We start from the raw sequence: 17,833 nt of genomic DNA, 5'->3' as shown, positions 1-17,833 counted from the left end.
GAGCTAATCCGTTCGCACTCGGCAAAAGTTTTCGTCGGAGGAATTCCGAATCTGTCTGTGTGTGTGCATATCTTCTCATTAATTCTACTAAATGACTTCCAGACGGTGGTGGACGGCGAACTACTTTCATTAGATGGTCCAAAAAATCGGCGCCACCCATTCAAGAGATTCAGTCCCCCAATCCGAAACGTCACGTCTCGACACTAGTCTGTAGAGCAAAGGGGTTTCAATAAATCGTTCCCGGTTACGAATCTTGAATGTTGGAGATCTTCAAAATCCCGAAGCGGTTCGATGCGAGGGTGCCAAAGTTGGAAAGGATTTATGTTTATCGTTACGCCACCATTTCCCTTTACCTTCGTTCAGAGGAATTTGCACTCAAAGCAACTCTCGAACGGTTCGGTTGGAACGCCGTAAAACTTGTCCGCGCTCGTAAAGTACTTGCGCGGGAAATAATCATTTTACGAGTGTCCTCCCCCCGCCGTGGGCTAGCTAATATTTCAAGTAAAACGAAGCTTAAAACTCTGTCACATGTAGTGCCCGTTGGTGACTTACCACTTGTTTGGCCGGATCCATCCTGTCGGTGTGGACGCGCTTGTAGTGCTGCTGATGCTGCACGGGTTGCGGTGGCCTTGCAATACTGTTGTACCGATTGTTGCCGTTTCTTCGCGGGTTCGAGTGCATTGCGTACGCTTTCTGATAGTACGTACTGTAGCTGGTGTCCGCCTCAGAGCCGGCACCATCGCTCGATTCATCGGAATCACTTCTGGCAGTGGTAGTAGACGTGGTCGTCGTCGTCGTCGTACTCATGGTGGTGGTGCTAGTCGACGTAGTACTTGGTGCTCTCGTACTCGTAGACAGGGTGCCGCCAGAAGGAGCATCATTTTGTACGCTGTCATCCGTCTCGTCGTCGTACAGATAGTCGAGGTCATAGTCGATGGCCCGTGATGCTTTCGATTTCGAAACACTTTTTTGTGTGGCTTCGGCAGAACTTCGCTGATTTCTTTTGCCCGGTGGTAACGCTTTCGTTTGAGGAGTTCGCGCCTGGTGAAGCTCCTTGTAGTAGGGCGCGTTGCTTTTGTAGTTGTTCAGCAGCTCCTCGAAGTAGTTTTTGCTGCCCGGGTTTATAGACCGCTGGGATGGTTTCGGGCTACGATCTGAAGAAGCTACTCGGGAACTTCTCGAACCCACATCCGGCAGTGCATTTGAGGTCAACGAGTGGAAGGCAGATGCCGATCGCTTCCTGTTGATGGCTACCTGACGATCCTGTACTTCACGCTCTTCACTGGAAAGATATTAACAAGACAAAGAACGAACAAAATTATTATTAATTGACCATCACCATGTTTTTCGCCTGGTCTCTCCGCTATAAAAAAGTGCCTCCCTTTAATGGATAAAATTTATTTTACAATCCAACTGCAATTATAACTCCCCCAATGACTCACACACTCATCCTGTCGTGTCCATCGTCAAACAAAAAACGGAAACTAACCAATTCGGAAGAAACGCACCATGGCGATCGCATACGACTTCCATCACCTCACGTCACATTCAGGAGAAATGATCTCGCGCCCCATTCAAAACTAGCACTCGAAGGCCAACGTGAAGAAGAGTAACAGCATCTTCAGGCAACAACACTTCTACAACCCTAGCGGCATAACAACACGGTGGAATTGTTTACATTAATGGAATTTTTTTCCGTGATCATGTATTTTTTGAACGATCACCGAAGAAGCTACAGAAAAAGCGAGAGGGAAAAAACATTCCCTCCCCCCGTCTTAACCACACCCACCCTTCCGGGGACAGTTCGATAAAGGGGGATGGAATTTTGAAATGGTTTACATTGTCTGGCGCTTTGGAATGCAAACAATCGACAAGTTCCGTTGTGATCTAAAGGGGACTGCGTTACTGTTGCGCCCGTTGCACCACTTTGTTCCGTTTTTTTTTGTTGGTTTGTCTGATTTATCGGTTAATTTGTTATTTTTATTTCGTTTTTTTCCCTCAAATTGCACTTGATCTATCTTCCCCATCGGATTCCACCATTCCCTGGATGTGGAATGGTGTGAAGATTCAAAAGAAACGTTTAAAGATTAATGCTGAGGAAACATCAGATTAGGATCAGCTCTTTTTTAACTGACAAACAATAATCATTTCAAATAATTTTGATTTGATTTCAAACTTTAAGACATAATTGGTTGTCTATAAGATGCATTAGTTCGGGTATTTATTGTATATTGAATTGCTCAAATGACAATCAGCAGGTAAATTGGATCCAAGTTCTAGGATCTTTTACATAGCCTTTATCCAACTGTTTCAAAACTTTGAAGTCACGACGATGATCTAAGTTCTCTTAAAGTACCTTTAGTACCACTCTCAATTATTTATTCTTCAATAATTTAATATAACTTTAGACTAATACTACAATCTGTTATCTTAGACATGTATGAAGTACAACAAGCCAATTATAAATAGTTTGAGCATCTTCTTTGTCCTATTTAACAAAACATTCTTTCGAGATCTTGTCTCGTCTAATAAACCAGCATAGAGCAGGCATGAATTAGTGAGTTTTGTGGTTTTACCACTTAATCCTTGCTAAAGCGGGCGATTCAAATGCGATTCGTCCAGAGTCCATCCTTGTATTAAACCGAAAAACGATGCACAAAACGATAGAAACGGCAGAAGCAGGTCTCAAACTTTAACCAAACGGACGTTGTTTTCGCTTTTCATCTCTTTAAGCGAGAAGCTTAGTGAGCATAAAAAATCCCCATAATAGTAAATCGATACGGATTAGTTTTGCCTTAGTCTTTCTAAATATTTCTTTCATTCTTTTTCAGCAAAAAAAAAACAAAGAATAAATTTTATTCTTTTCGTCCCTAAAACCTATCGTCTGCCGTTTATTGTTTTGTTCATTCTCATTGATTTTATCATTGCAAACCAAATGCTATTGTACGAAGTACTTATGTTCCAGTGGGATTTAAAATTTACTACGTATTTGTGTGTTTTCCCAATTGCATTCGACCGAACATTAGATGCCAGTTGCATCACTAAATTCCCGTGTCCCGTTAGCAGGGTTTAATGCGTTGCTCTTTTGTTTTTCCGAACCAAAATCTGCAAACAAAAATACATTTGCTTCAGTTCAATTCGGTTTCGGTGGCGGTTCTGAACGCCCCTGAGCAGAACAGTTTATATTGATCATGAGTGGAAAAGCATCGGCATCTCGCATTAACGAGTGCCCACCCACCTTAAAAAGGGGTTCCCATGGCTAGCATGTTTAGCGGAATCCGTTCCGCGATTCCCAACACATTTCGTTATCCAAACATACAGTACTGGCTGCTAGTTTGAGCTGGCCCCAAAACCATCAGCAGCCAGATGACGGAAAGACATACACACGTACATGCATGCAAACCTTGCCTGTGTGAGAATTTGGAGCTGTGAGTGAAAATCCATGTTTGCACCATGCGGTCGGAAAATGAAATTCCATCCGGGTGTGTGAATCTAAGGGCGTGTGTGAGTGTGTGAATCCATTCTCGTATAATCATTCGAGATAAAAGGACTTATCGAAGTTATCGCAAAAGAGCACATCAGGAAAAGAGATCACTTTAGTGTGATTCGCTTTTTTGTGTGTGGAAATTACTGAAATACCAACAAAAAAACATGCCTTTTCGTCACCCAACTTCCATCGGCACAAAAAGAAATCCACTTAAATGGCATTCTGTGAGGTTATTTTCCCGGTCCCTCTCTGCAATCCATTTCCCCTTGGGCTAGGAATCCTTGGGTATTCTGTTTCCTGAATGGTTTCTGCGCGGTGTGTGTGTGGATGCTACATCCACGGCACGGTCCTCTGTTTGTTACTATTTACGCTAACAGAGTGGCCTAATTAACGCTCACTTTGCTCGTACATTCGCTTTGATCTTGTGCGCTGCAAGGGGTATATATATTGCACATCCATCACACCAACCGAATGCCAAAAATGCATTCACCAAATGGCTTTTTCCCGGTTCTTTGCTTTCTACTTGAGAGAGAATCTGGCCGATGATTAACGATGGCAAAACGTGCCAACGATGGATTTACAATCCCTCACCGTGGATGAGGATGTGTCACACATATTTAAGGAATTGTGGGAAAGCGAAACGGAGGAAAGGTAGTGCATTTTAAAATTCCACCATATTGGATCTGATGCTTTCCATCGGGATCGGAAGCGTGCATAAAATTAGCGTGCCATGTTGGGAAGAATTTAAAATAGTAATCCTCGTTAACAGATAGATCTTAATACAAGAAAAAATATAATTAATAAGTGCGAAAATAATAGAGAAAAAAAACGAATAAACAACAAGCCAATAAAATGTGATGAAGTTTCCGTTTTTCGAAAATTTACTGCAACGTTCATTTGTATGGAAAAGCGTTTTGATCGTAAAATCGTCTTCTGCAGCGTATATTTATTTTCGCACGCACGAAACTCAATACGCCTGCGGATGTTATACCGGACAGTGTGACATTAAAAATAATAGAGCAGAGATAAAAATCGGTACTAAACCGATCCGTGGATCTGTTTTAATCTTCCATCTTGCGCCTCATCATCCCCCAATCCAGTGCGGTCGGTGGGTTATGATGCATTTCCCTTGCCGCTTGGCATCGTGCACAAAAGTTTTGCACCATCGGTTCCCAACGTGTCCCATGGCGAAACATAATAATAAAAAAGTGGATGTCTAACGTATCGTTTTACTTTCAATATTAACCCACCGAAAACCCCTACGGGTGTCGTTAGTCGTAATTTGTTTATATGGACAAGCGTCAGAAAATATGTCAACATGGTTCATAAAAATTAAACGGTCTCGTTTCTCGATGCTGGAAACCATTCTACTCGACTCAGTAAATCAGATATATTGGGACATAGCACATCATCCACCCGCGAACAATATAATAATAGTCGTCGGGATATAGAAATGCAAATGAACGACAACCGGCAGACAAGAGACTACGATGATGGTCTGGTGCATGGTGGAACTGGAAGCGAATAGAAAATTAGAACCAAACCACACACATACACACGCATAACACGAGACCGAAAGGAAAAACGTGCAGAATAGACCAGTCAATTGGGACATTTGAGAACTTATCTTTAAATATCAAATTACCCAACTTTTGCTAAACAAATGACGCGACCGAGCAATGATGTTGATACAATGCAATAAAAAACAAACAAAAACGATTTTTTGTGAGAAAAAAAAGTGGATCACAAACGAGATAAATCCTCGCCTCTTATGGTGGTGCCCGAAATGGCAGCTGGTGTTTCTGGTTCCTTCCTTCTGCCTGCAGTTAAAGAGCAGTCACAATCCGTTCCATTGTCTGGTGGTAGAATATTTATTCCAATAGTTCCCTTTTCCACCCTGTTTGTCTCTTGCCACACGCTACCGAAAAGTCTCATCGAAAGCAAGAGAGCCAAAAAAAACAAAGGACGAATAAAGCGAATCACTCCAATGCTTGCGCTTAGTGAATTCGATCCAATTCCTTTTTTTACGCGACCACACCACACAAATCTAGCGTCTAGTAGCGTCGATCCATAATAGCGGACAGATAATCCATTCCCGTGCACGATACCACACAATGCAGATGGTGCTGTGCTTTTTTTTATTCCACTTTTTTTTTTGGATGTTCAGTTTTGTAGATCGCTGTTTTTTTTGGTTCAGTTTTTGGTTCAGTTACGTCGAAAAAATCGGGAAAGACCATTAATATCTTACTGTTCTAGCGTTTTACCATTTGTCTTTGGTGTTACTATTGTAGTTTTGCGAATGCTGAAAGAGCGCAGAATGAAAGCGAAACGATATTCTAATGTATGGAAATGTTTATCTTCCAACCCCAAAAAAACAAAACACACAAAACGGGAAAAGCGAAAGAAACATTAATGGGATAAGTCATTGACTTCTTCTGCACAATAGAAACAAAAAGGAATAAAAATAGATTAATATGCGAATAAAAATAGTGTAGTGGTGCCACCCAAATAAGGAACAGAATTATTTTCCAAAAATTTTTCCCATCCACTATCAATCAATCAGTGAGATAATTGTGCTTTTGGCCTACATTTAGGGGCAACGGATGTTGGCACGCCAAATATTAAGCACTGCTAGCTATAATTCATTCACACATTCAGCAAACAGCTATAATTCATTCGATTACGTATTGTCCACCGCTGACATGGGGACACTGAAGCGTGATCGAGATATTTTTAGGGGTAAACTCCCTGCGGCATCAATATTGAAGAACTTTCATTAAAATCAGGTCAAGACAGGGCAATCGGTGTTGATGTCGCTATGGTAAACCGCTTATTCGACAGATTTAATCCATGTGCCCTACGGTGACTTATCGCCGTTTGGTTACGTCTGGAGCATACACTATAAACATGGAAACCGTTAATCTCAAGACAGGTCTCATTCATTGTGGCACCCCTGTTTTGCCCATCAGGGGCAACATTTATGCAAAGTCAAACTGCCAATTTCATGGTTAAGTCTCACGCATTTAATGGACACAACGGTACACAGGATCGCAAACACTCCAGCAGCGGTCAGCATCAACAATCCTCCGAAGGGGGGATGAAATTTAATGGCGTACATTAAAGGAGTTTTTCTTACATTTGGTATATCCATGTCGATCACTATCCTGCATGTAGCGTCCGATAAATTGGCCAGATTTACCGCTAAGAAATTATCAGATCGAGTATCGCAAACATGCAACGAAGAGAAAGATCATCAAACGAAAGATACCCAAAACATTGGTGAAAAGGGAGAAAAAAATGATTAAAAATGCAAACAAACGCATGTACACCCCGGATTCATGGTTCGTACAATTTGTTAAACACTTGCACCGTGCCCTATCTGTAGCAAATCTTTATCTTCCCAGCCCAGAAGATATGACTTCCGTTCCTGGAGCGCTTTTATTTAGAGCACAAAAGATACGTCACGCACCCGTAAGATATTCGCCGAGATTAATCTCAATCTCTGGCACTCGGAGGGGAGTCTAAGTTTTGTTCTTCCCTTACCCCTGTGGAGGGGAGAGAGTGGCTAATTTTTTAATAAAGCAATAAACTAATTTTAAGCACATTAGTCACAGCGTTTGTTTTATGCTGTGGAGTATGATGATGCTGATGATGATGATGATGCTGTTGCATCATGAAGATGAAATACGAAGGTTCTGGAGGCAAAACCCCTGCACATGGGGTCGGCCTTTTCTTTGTGTGTCATTTGAAACCGACCAGAAGGGAATTGTGGTTCAGTGGTCGGTAAAGTAATGTAAAGGGGAGCCGATTTGATTCAGATGCATTTTGGGGGTCGGTTGAATTATTTTTTTGAATAATTTAATTATACTCTACAAAAAATTTTGTTGCTAGAAGAAATTAATTGTTTCTCAGATAGAATTTGTTTTAAGTGCTCACACTTAGTCCTGTTTTTTTAGTCGATTTTTCTATAACTCTCAGCAGTTTCTTTTATCTGTTTCAACATACTTTCTGCTTATTGGCGGCTAATAAATTAATCGCCAATTATTTTTTTTTGCTCGGTTAGAACGGCCTGGCCGTATCAAGACTTATTTTACAACGTAGCAGGATAGTAATCGCCAATTAAATATTCGTTTAAAAAAATAGCTTATCAGTTGTGTATTTAATCTCCTTAACACTATAACTACTGGACCAGTCATTTTGTCCTGAAAGTTTCATTTTCATTAGGTTATTTTTTGGTGTTAAACAATCCTAAGGTAGTTGAAACATGAATGTTACATATGTATTCTATAGTACGATCTCCAATAAACAATAAAATATACTCCAACTCTTCGAAATTGTTCAAAAATTAACCACGAACGAAAAACTCTTAAAACGCCTAGTAGTTCTAGTGTTAACTGTGAAGCAGTTGCCGACCACTGACCAATGCGGTGTTCCTGTTTATACCGAACCGGTGTGGGGCTTTTAAGCGGACATACGGTAGCCAGTCCAGTCCTTCGAGAAGATCCGCCTGAAAAACAGAAACAACCTAACCAGGGAATCATGTAAAGAAAAAAAAAGATGCCACACATTAAAGCAGAGCTATTAATATTAATTATCAACCCCCCAAAACGCTTACACACAACGCAGCGCAACTGCGTCGTGCAACTGTCCGGAATGTGGCGATGCGCTTCGTGTCGCTCCAATGTTTCCGATGGTGAAACTTTTTGAAAAGCACACAAAAAGTGCACCAGTTTTTCTAAACTTTTTCTTCCCATACTGTGTACACCTTACCCTGGTTTTTTGTTTTGTTCTACTCCGCTGTGCGATACGAGTGCAGCAAACAGATAAGAGCACAGATAATTAATCCAATTTACTAACATTGCTTGCTGCTTATATGCGTGTGTTCGGGGATGGGGACAGTACCTTTTAGGTTAGGTTATTTTCTCACTCCAACTAGATTACTACCTCGGGAGGACTTATTATCACCCTCCCTCGTTGTAGGGTGGTGGGCTGTGGTGGATAATACTTTTTTGTTTATATTATTTACACCACATTCCGGGTTGTTCCATTGCACGGATGTCGTTCCCCATCTGGTGATGGCATGTGGTTGGTAGCGAACCTGCAATGAGTTTCTGTTCCAGCGAACATTCCAAACTCAATGATGAGGTGCAATGGATGACGCTTGCAGGCAAAAAAATAAAAATACGGAACACTGGATGCTGGGGAAAGAGTGGAGCAAAAATGGTACATATCTTTTCCCTCCAGATGATTACTTCTCAAGCCGCGTTCTGAGCGTTTTGAGCTTAATTCAAATTAATTGCCTTCCCAATGGGTACGCATGCCAAGCAGGCAAAAATGTGTCTCATCACGAATTATCGCCGTCGATGAACCGTGGTTCAAGTGGCGCATTAAATCACACGCCTGATGGTTGAACATGGTGACCGACCGTAGTGTGTTAATTTCCGTTTTTTTCTCCCATGTTGTTGTTATTTGCTTTTGTTTTCCGTTCGATTCGGTTCTGTTCAATTCAATTCACTTCACTAAAGGAGACATCGTGTCCACGAAACACACGAGCGAAAAAACAAAAAACAACTCATCTGACACTAAAATGAAATTAATTGATCGTTACCGTGGGATACACAGAGCAGCGGCATCACCCAGACAAAATAAGCGGCTTGAAGATGTTTCATAAATTTTTGTAATACCATCCGGATTAGCTCATGTCATGTTAGATGCAATGGGTCTAAAAATATCAAAACCAAACTAAAACCAGAAATTCCGCAAAAAAAACATTCGTCCCGCAAGAGTCAATAGTGAGCGGTGTCGCACTCAATTGTCGCATAGTTGCTGGGCTAAGGGAGATGATACAATTTAACCCAATTTCTTAGGACACGATGACACGTTAAGGTGATTGGGTGATGACAAGGTAATGCACCATATCGTGGTACATATTAATCGACTTAATAAGCGGTAGAGTTTTGAGATGAGACGAAGCTTTTGCCAAAACTATTAAAACTGACCATTATTTATCTGCTGTTTGTTTGAGGATCGTTTGGCTTATTACGTCTGTCTGTTGGTAAGATAAGATTAACTATTAGTGTGCAAGAAGTAATACAAAAAGCCAAGGAGGGAAATCCAACGTTAATTGGATTTAAGGGAAACAATAACAGCAACCAAAAAAAAAAAAAGATCCCCAAAACATTGACCTCTTTTATGCTCACGGCGGATCAAGATGAGTCATTTCCGATCGATCGCATGATAATCTTTTAAAAAACCTCCTGATTTTTTGTTAAAGAAGAAAAACATGCTGAACAATAAGAATGCATTTCAAAAGAAGTTTGAAGCCTTTTACGGTTGTAGCCATGAGTTGCGAAATTTCCTTCAAGATGGATTAATTCTTTTTTTTTGTTTTCTTCATTTTTTTGATCGTGATTAATGAGCTGATGCATCCAGCAACAATTGGCGTGTATCGAGCTGGTGGTGAGCGCCGATGATCGAACCATAAACTCATCAATGCAATCTCGCCCACACTTCATACAACAAAAAAGGGCGAACATGAAACAATCAGATTAAAAAAGCGGCAAACGAGCAAACCTCCCAAATCAGACGATTAATATCTCAATTGAAACATCAGCACCAGCACCAGGGTTTGGGATGAGATTTGTGTGATCTCTATCGTACAGCAAAGGTCAAATCATGTTCTACCTACCGCAAACTGTACGCCCTTCAATATTCGCTTGTACAATATTGCACAACATTTTATTTATTTTGCAATTTATTCACATTGGAATGTGAATTAGCAAAACAGCGCTACAGTGCGCGATCGTTGCGGTACAACCGACAATAGAGCAACGAGCAGTACGATTGAAACGTTTTGTGATAGTTGAATTTGTCTTACAACCTGATCCGACAGCCGACAAATGCACCTGTTTGCATTTGGCCACAGTTTGTAGCTAGCATATCATGTCTATAACCCACCCATAAGCTTCACAGTTCAAACCAGCTTGACCACCGAGCAAAAAAACACACACGACAACTTTATGTGCGCGTCGTTTGTGTAACGCGTTGCAGGGTCGCCGGTTCGGCATCGTCTTAAAAGTCGCACTTTCTTTCGCAAAAAAGCACGAGAAACGGTTGCAGGCAAATTTGAAATGCATAGCGTGCAGAGGACAAAAAAAATACAAACACACACGCTGGTTGGTTTGCAAATTTTTGTTTACCTTTCTTCGGTTTTGCCACTTTTTTCATCTCCTCTGCTTAGAATATGTATTTTAGAGCATCGCTTTTCCATGACGGAGAATGCTCTACTCGATCGCAGACAGCTGCCTTAGAAGTGAGTAGAGAAATGTCAGCGCGCTGTTCAACCCATTTGCTTCACTTTTATTCATGAGTTTGGGTAGAGATTCTTTCTTCTACCGTTTGGTGGATAATTTATTCCACGCTAGGTCCATCAAGATTATTCACATCCTAACCGATCGTTTGTTTACTTTTGATTTTTATCGTCTTATTGCAACTGGGGATTCTTTTTTGCTTTTTGCCATGGTTTTTTTGGTGCTAAGAAACATTTACATGAAGTGTTGTTTTACCCGAGAAGTTTGATAAGACTTTCTCATTATTTTAACTTTTTTTTTTGCAATTCAAAATAAAGAGAAAATTCATAAGAGTTTTACTTAAAAATTGCTAAATAATTCGTTATAAAATCAATATTTAGTTATTGATTCTTTACTGTAAAATATTTTAATATTTTTTTTAAGTCATGAAGTGATTTTATACCTGACATGGAAACATTTATAATTACCTTCATAACAATTAAAAGCAAAATTAGAATTAGAACTCTACTTTTACTCGTTCAATTTCACTACTATTCCTTGCTGGCCAACATTGTTAAAAAATTGAAAATATTCTCAGTTTGTTCTCTGTAGCTTCTACATTTGAAAGTAACAAATTTGAGCGCAAAAATTATAGTTTTACTTTTTTATTTCAATATGACATTATTGTTCTCGCTTAAAGATATTAAATACTAGGAAGAAAATCCTCAAGAAATCCTCTAGGGAACTCTAGCTCGTTGCTAGTTTTTTCAGTCGCTAATTACTCTGCTAATATGATTTACTGAGTGCTTTTCCTTTCACTTACCAACCCAAACAAAAACCGGTACTGGTTGTGGTATTGCTGCTAGCTTTGCTATCGTTCTCCTCCTAGCTGACCCATCCATTTATCGTGATCTTACAATTACACCCGACATAACTCTATTTCTCATCTGCCATCTTCCTCCTTTCGGTGCGAAAATGTCACTTGTCTGCACGATCGTGTACGCTTACACATCCCCTTACAACAGCTGAACCCCTGCCGAGTTAATAATGTGCAAAATGAAGATTTCTTTAATCGAGTGCATCATACCACAACAAGGTCCTCCCGAAAAATGTGCTTGAAACTGCTGCTTTGGGGAAAAAATAAATTTTGCTTCACCTCATTGATTTAGTACGGTTCTCATGCGCACAACAATTGCAATTCACGTCTCAAAAGGTACAACAGTGCAAGAGTTACACCTATCACACACTTGTGGACGGACAAACAGACGCGTACTAGGTAGTTGCACAATGGTTTGCAAGATCGAACCACTCATCCGATGTGTCACATCGCAGCGAAGGTTTTTTCTCCGCCGGGTTTGCTGACTTTAATGATGACACTTTCTTTGCACAGCTGCCACCATGAGACATCGGACGATTTGCTGCCACTAAACAGCAAGAACAGCCAACCCCTCACGGTTAGGTGAAGCGAAGCAACGAACCACTCTCAGCAGGGATGCATCGACGTGAGATGATCATAAAAATTAGCCACATTCGGCCGTGTTCCGTCCGGTCGCTTCTGGTTTGCCGTGCATTCCAACCGTTCCGTTCACGATGGTGGGTCAATATTTAACGAAAATTATGCATGCAAAATTGCTAATTGTATGCCATCATAACGCATCCATGCGTTTTGAAGCATCCCGACGACACAAGCGCACCGCGGCAAGTGGCATGAACGGCGAAACAAAGCTAACAGAAAAAAAGCCGCACAAAAATGAACTGCCGCAAATCAAACAGAGACCACAGAGGAAAAGAAGCAAAAAGGGAAGTTCAATTCCCTATGCAAGCGGACCCGATCAGTGCGAGAAGGGCAATTCTGTGCCATGCGTGATTTGCACACGGCAAGTAAACATGTGTCGCATACGAAACAGTGCGAAACGTATGGGAGAGTCTTCCTTTTTGAAAAGACTCCTTGCGCGATCGTGCGAAGGTAGGGTGACTTATGTGGCTTTCTGGTGCCTCTCCATTAAGATAGTGACCCGGACTCCTAAACCCATTGGGTGATCGCACGCACAGCCGCTAAAAAACAATTCCCCATTCAACTGTCAACGCTAGTAGAACGATCGATCTTTTCTTCACCCGGAGATGACTCAATTCCACCTTCACTCTGTGCGTGTATATTATCTTCCCGCCCGCTTTCGTCCGTTGCTGGATGACTTATCGCCAAGGGAAATAACATACATTTTCGCACCCTTTGCGCCATGATGGAACGCAATCGAGAAGGAATGGAAAGTGATTCATGGTTTCATCGCTTTTCCTCTCGTAGTCTGCTGGTCGCTTTGAAATTGGCCGTGCCGATCGTGTTGCTTACAGAGTGTCGATCGAATTCTTATCAGTGGGTCGGCACAGCGTAAAAGAAGGTCATCTGGTTGCCCAGATCTATCTGTATCAGGGATCATCACCTTCAAGGCCCACCAGCTGACGCAGGGTGGGTGAGTAATTTATGTAGAATTAAACCAGATTGGTTTTTCTGTTTTGATTATTATTAATTTCATTCTAATAATGAAATGAAAATGAGTAATATAAAATTACTCACTAAATTCTTCATTGAATCATGGTTAAACGGAAAATTAATCGAGCTGTTAATCATCATTCGGATTGTGAGCGTTTGTCTCATCAACTAAACAGATCCTTGGGCTATGTTTACCGTTCCAAGTAGTAGCTACTGATCAAAAAGCGTACCATGTAATCATCACTGCAATTATCGATTGATAGTGAAGATTGTGCAAAAATGATTGCTTACGATCATGTAATACAAACTAGCTGAGAGCGATTCTAGCGATTCGATCATCGATCGAATTAAATAAGAACATAATTGCTTTAGAAGGGTTTATTATAGGAATTGATTACTTAGCAACGAAGGATGATCTTTAGGGAAGGAAGGGAAGATTGTTGAGAATTTGGGTAGAAAACATGTTAATGAAACTTTTAAGCTTCTTAAAAGATGAAATATTCTTCGTTAAATTTGAAAGACTAAGGCGCTGCTCTGGGATTTGTCGTATACGACGAACGACAAATACAAACGTATGGAGCTGTATGAAGGTGCTCTGTCAAATCCTGTAAAACATGATCATACATCTGTCGTAATACAAATCAATTTGTTTTTTCTATAAACCTCGTAAAAGTTGTCGTAAGCACATCTTTCAAAACGTGCATCTTGGTTGTCAAAACAGAACAAATAGTTGCAGCAGAAATTAAATGGACGCAAGTTGTCCGATGTGTCTCATTTTTAACTGAATTTTAATTAAAGCGGCCAGTCTAACAAGTTTAGGCAATGGAACTCAGATTTTAGGACGCTTTATTGTTGGTTTTGTATGTTTGATGATTTGATGTTTTTCTTCTTATTATTACGGTTTGACGTCCCTTCTCTGTTTGACAGTTTGTGTGACGACAAATCCTAGAGCACCCATAAAACTTGTCGTTGTCGTTCGTCGTATACGACAAATCCCAGAGCAGCGCCTAAACCTTAAAGACTACTGAAGGAGTTTTTATATATTATACCGATTCTTTAGATAAGGTAATTTTCATTTTTTTTTTATTCATGTAGAACGACCTGGCCGTATTGATGAAGTAGGTAATTTTGATGCAAAAAAAACTCTTAAGCTCTTTAACAGCTGCTTATGAGCTTATCGAAAGCTTAACATACTTATATGCTGGATAATAGCTGATTTGAGGCAACAATTGTAGTTCAAGGTCATTTTTCACCCTTTTACCTACCTCATACTGTTCGAAATATCCTTTAACCTTGCCTTCTCGATCATCCGTTGGAAGGGTTGTGAAGCAGCACGATGCAACACACTTTGCCTGTTTGCCTCTATCAAGCTTACTTCCTCTTCCGAAGAATCAACATTTGACTTCCGATCATCTTTGTCAGGATGCGTTTGCACCTGATGCCGCGCATGATGATGGTGATGATGATGGTGAGGATGATGCTGTTGGCTGTGATGGCGCGATTTTTGCTGCGATCCGGTCACTTTATGTGGCTGGTACGGATCGTGGGCCACCATCGTCGGGTCCACCGCGTTTGGCACCTTTATTGGCCGATGTTTCAAGTAATGTTGCTCATGCCGAACGTGATGCATACGGGACCGGCCGGTATGGCCCTCCCAGCTCATTAAATTGCTCGGCGCCGGTATGCTGGTGGTGGAGACGATCCGTGCCGGTGCCCAGACGGGCAATCGACCAACACCACCATCTTCTTTTCCACCTCCACCACCGCCACCGCCAGACTCTATCGGCCACTCTTCACTGTCCTCATAATTAATGTCACTGTCACCGATGGCCAGCGCATCGACGAAGCCGACACACATTTTCACTTTCAAAAATAAATGCAAAAGCAGCATGAAACGAAATGCCGCGCTTTTCGTAATGGCCATGGATGATTTCATGATTAACCAGCTCGAATTTTACACTTACGCACACACTCACACACAAACACACACTCAAGCACACGCACGCAAGAACAGAAAACCACAAACACTGATTAACAACACACTTGGGCACAAATACTTCGCACGCACGATCAACAATTCACCACCGACGCACGCTGCTTCTTTTCTAGCCTTTTTGTTGCGTGACTTTAATTTACCACCAAAAATTTCTATTTTCAATTTTTTCTTCCCGCAAAAAGCGAGAAAAGCGTCGACACTACGCACGTACACTTATCACTCACACGTGGAGCCCACCTTCTGTCTGCGGCCTCTGTCAATCATCGATCATCGATGGGTAAGATGATCTGGCTGGAAAAAAAATATATCGGCCGATCAAACACATGAACACTCTCACACACACACAACTCATCAAACGGGAGGGGGGTGGGAGGAAAACCCTTGCGCATCCGATCGAAACATGTGTTTACAGGGTTGCTTTTGTAATGGAAGGGAAAAAGAAATGCACTCTCTCGTTTTCTCTCGCTCTCTCTTTTTCTCACACGCAATTAGAACTTCTTCACATCCGCTCGATCGTTTTTGGGGGTAAGTTTTTCCAATTTCAACTATTCTTTAATTACTTTTCGTTTCATCTCGTATTTCGTTGCATTTCTTCTACACCCGGCAAGAATGATGGAAGATGGCTAGAAATTAATCACACTAGACCCAGTTTTTGAGTTGTTGCTGTTCGTGGCCTGGTTTGGAATTTTTCCGATGTATGATAACGGCCCCTCTTGCTCACATCATACAGGGTGCGAACTGATATAAAGCAACCCCATGGGCCCATTCACTTGCTTATTGCAAGTAAGTTGATTTTTTTTATAAAAAGAACAAAAACAAATATTTAATAAACGTCTTTTACCTGGTGGGGAGCTTTGTTTTTAAATCACTTTTACATGTTGCTTTAAAAAAAATATCAAAATCTTTTAATACACCTTTCGTTTTATTAAGAGAAAAAGCAACAAAATACACGGAAAAAGAGCTATAAATTCATTGTTCGTATGTTTTCCTCTTTTTTTTAATTTGCCTTCAGGCAGCTGTTTCGGTTGAGATTAAAATTATCTGTTTTGGGAGAATTATGAAAACCCACAAACAACAAAAAACAACATAAAACAACAAACAAACACAATCGATGAATAATGCAACGCGCGCACAGCGCAACGCATTTCGCCGTTAACGATCGTGATTATTTATAAAATCGTTCACCCACCGTTCCCAGGCGTGGAATTAAAGAAGCCACCGAAAGAAGCGAGAGGGAGATGGAGTAAGGATGAAAATAAAATATGAGGATCCTTGAAACAACCGAGCAGTAAGAAATGGGTGAGCGGCAACTGTATCGTGTCGATTTAATATTATTTAAAAAAAAGCAACCGAAAATTGGCCAACCTGGCATGAAAGCATGGATTGCAGTAACTGACTTAAAGCCCTGACCCAAGAAATTGGATTTAGGGATGGGATGAGGTTGGATCCATGAGGATGGTGGTTACAAGAAACAAAAGAAATCACTTACTCTCGATCGAACAATCCACCGTGCGGCGGCGGCAAGGTAGTTCCAATCGAAAGGTGGTTTTACGAAAATGTGAAAAATGCACCCAGGACACACGTGAACGGGATCGCGTACACAGAGACAATCCTCCCACCGAGCCCTGACTTGGTTGGAGGTGAGATAATTTGCTCACCCTTTATACACACAGACACAAACACACGCACATGTACGATAACGCATCAGCAGCAGCCACAACCAACAACGCACAAAACAGGTAGCGCAATAAACTCATTCAACCGCATGATTTGATTTTAAACCTTTTTTTCTCTCCCCACTTTACATCTTTCCTTTTTTTCTGTGCTGAGAAGGGAAGATCAGGAATTGCACGTTGTGCCGACACGCTGATCCGGCGAACACGGTTAAATTCACTTTCAATGCTTTGTTACCATAACTTGCTTTTTCATCGGATTTCCCACTCGTATAACACTACACTCTCCCCGGTATCCTTAGCCGTAACAACTCGGGAGCAAAATGCTTTGATTAACGTGTTCTTTGGTTACATTGCCTAATGCTTCTTAAAAAGCACGTCTTTGATCAGGGTGGTGCGCGCGCGAAAAACCGTCATACCTCGCCGAGGAAGTAAGTAAAAATATGGCAGAGAGCAACGGTCCTGCTCACCGTGACCATGTGCAGCAGCGAACGTGAGTGGGTCGTACGAAAAGTGACGCGTGGGCTGGGTGCTGATTGAGTGAACCATTTGGAAAATGAATTCGTGACAAAAAGTTAGTGATCCCGAGATTTTTTTAGAATTTTTTTTTTAGATTCAAGATCAACTAATAGAAATATTCAATTTTTTTCTAATTATTTTAAAAGATTTTATATGCCGAAAAAAAATAGGGAAAATTTTATTATTTATTGAAGTGTAACCATTATTGAATTTACTGAAAACCGCTTTTTATCACCCTAATAAAAGAAAGTGGAAAACTCATCCAATGGTACTGCAGCGGAAGGAAATAAACAACAACGAGTATAATACTTTTGGCTCTACCCTCGTTCGGGTTGGACCGAGAAAATACGAGATGCAGTGAAATCGCCACCGAAAACCGAA

The 17,833-nt window shown here is 41.0% G+C and overlaps 1 protein-coding gene across 6 annotated transcripts in view; it reads right to left on the bottom strand.

Moving 5' to 3' along the window:
* LOC125766589 (uncharacterized) overlaps nucleotides 1-17,357 on the bottom strand; it is a 51,262-nt gene extending 33,905 nt beyond the window's left edge. For 2 of the 6 annotated variants that reach the window (XM_049432745.1, XM_049432750.1), the window contains exons 1-3: nucleotides 16,750-17,357; nucleotides 14,530-15,551; nucleotides 553-1,282 (exon numbers count right to left, since the gene is read on the bottom strand). In XM_049432745.1, the coding sequence (XP_049288702.1) occupies nucleotides 553-1,282; nucleotides 14,530-15,200 (1,401 nt within the window). In that variant the 5' untranslated portion in view covers nucleotides 15,201-15,551; nucleotides 16,750-17,357. The remainder of the gene's footprint in view (nucleotides 1-552; nucleotides 1,283-14,529; nucleotides 15,552-16,749) is intronic. The other 4 variants (XM_049432746.1, XM_049432747.1, XM_049432748.1 and 1 more) reach the window with 4 other exon arrangements.
* Nucleotides 17,358-17,833: the final 476 nt, after the last annotated feature.

The sequence above is a fragment of the Anopheles funestus genome, chromosome 2RL (assembly GCF_943734845.2).
Source record: "Anopheles funestus chromosome 2RL, idAnoFuneDA-416_04, whole genome shotgun sequence".
NCBI classification, from domain to species: Eukaryota; Metazoa; Arthropoda; class Insecta; order Diptera; family Culicidae; genus Anopheles; species Anopheles funestus.
Note: the sequence above shows the minus strand (reverse complement) of the source record. Positions and strands in the feature narration are given on the sequence as shown.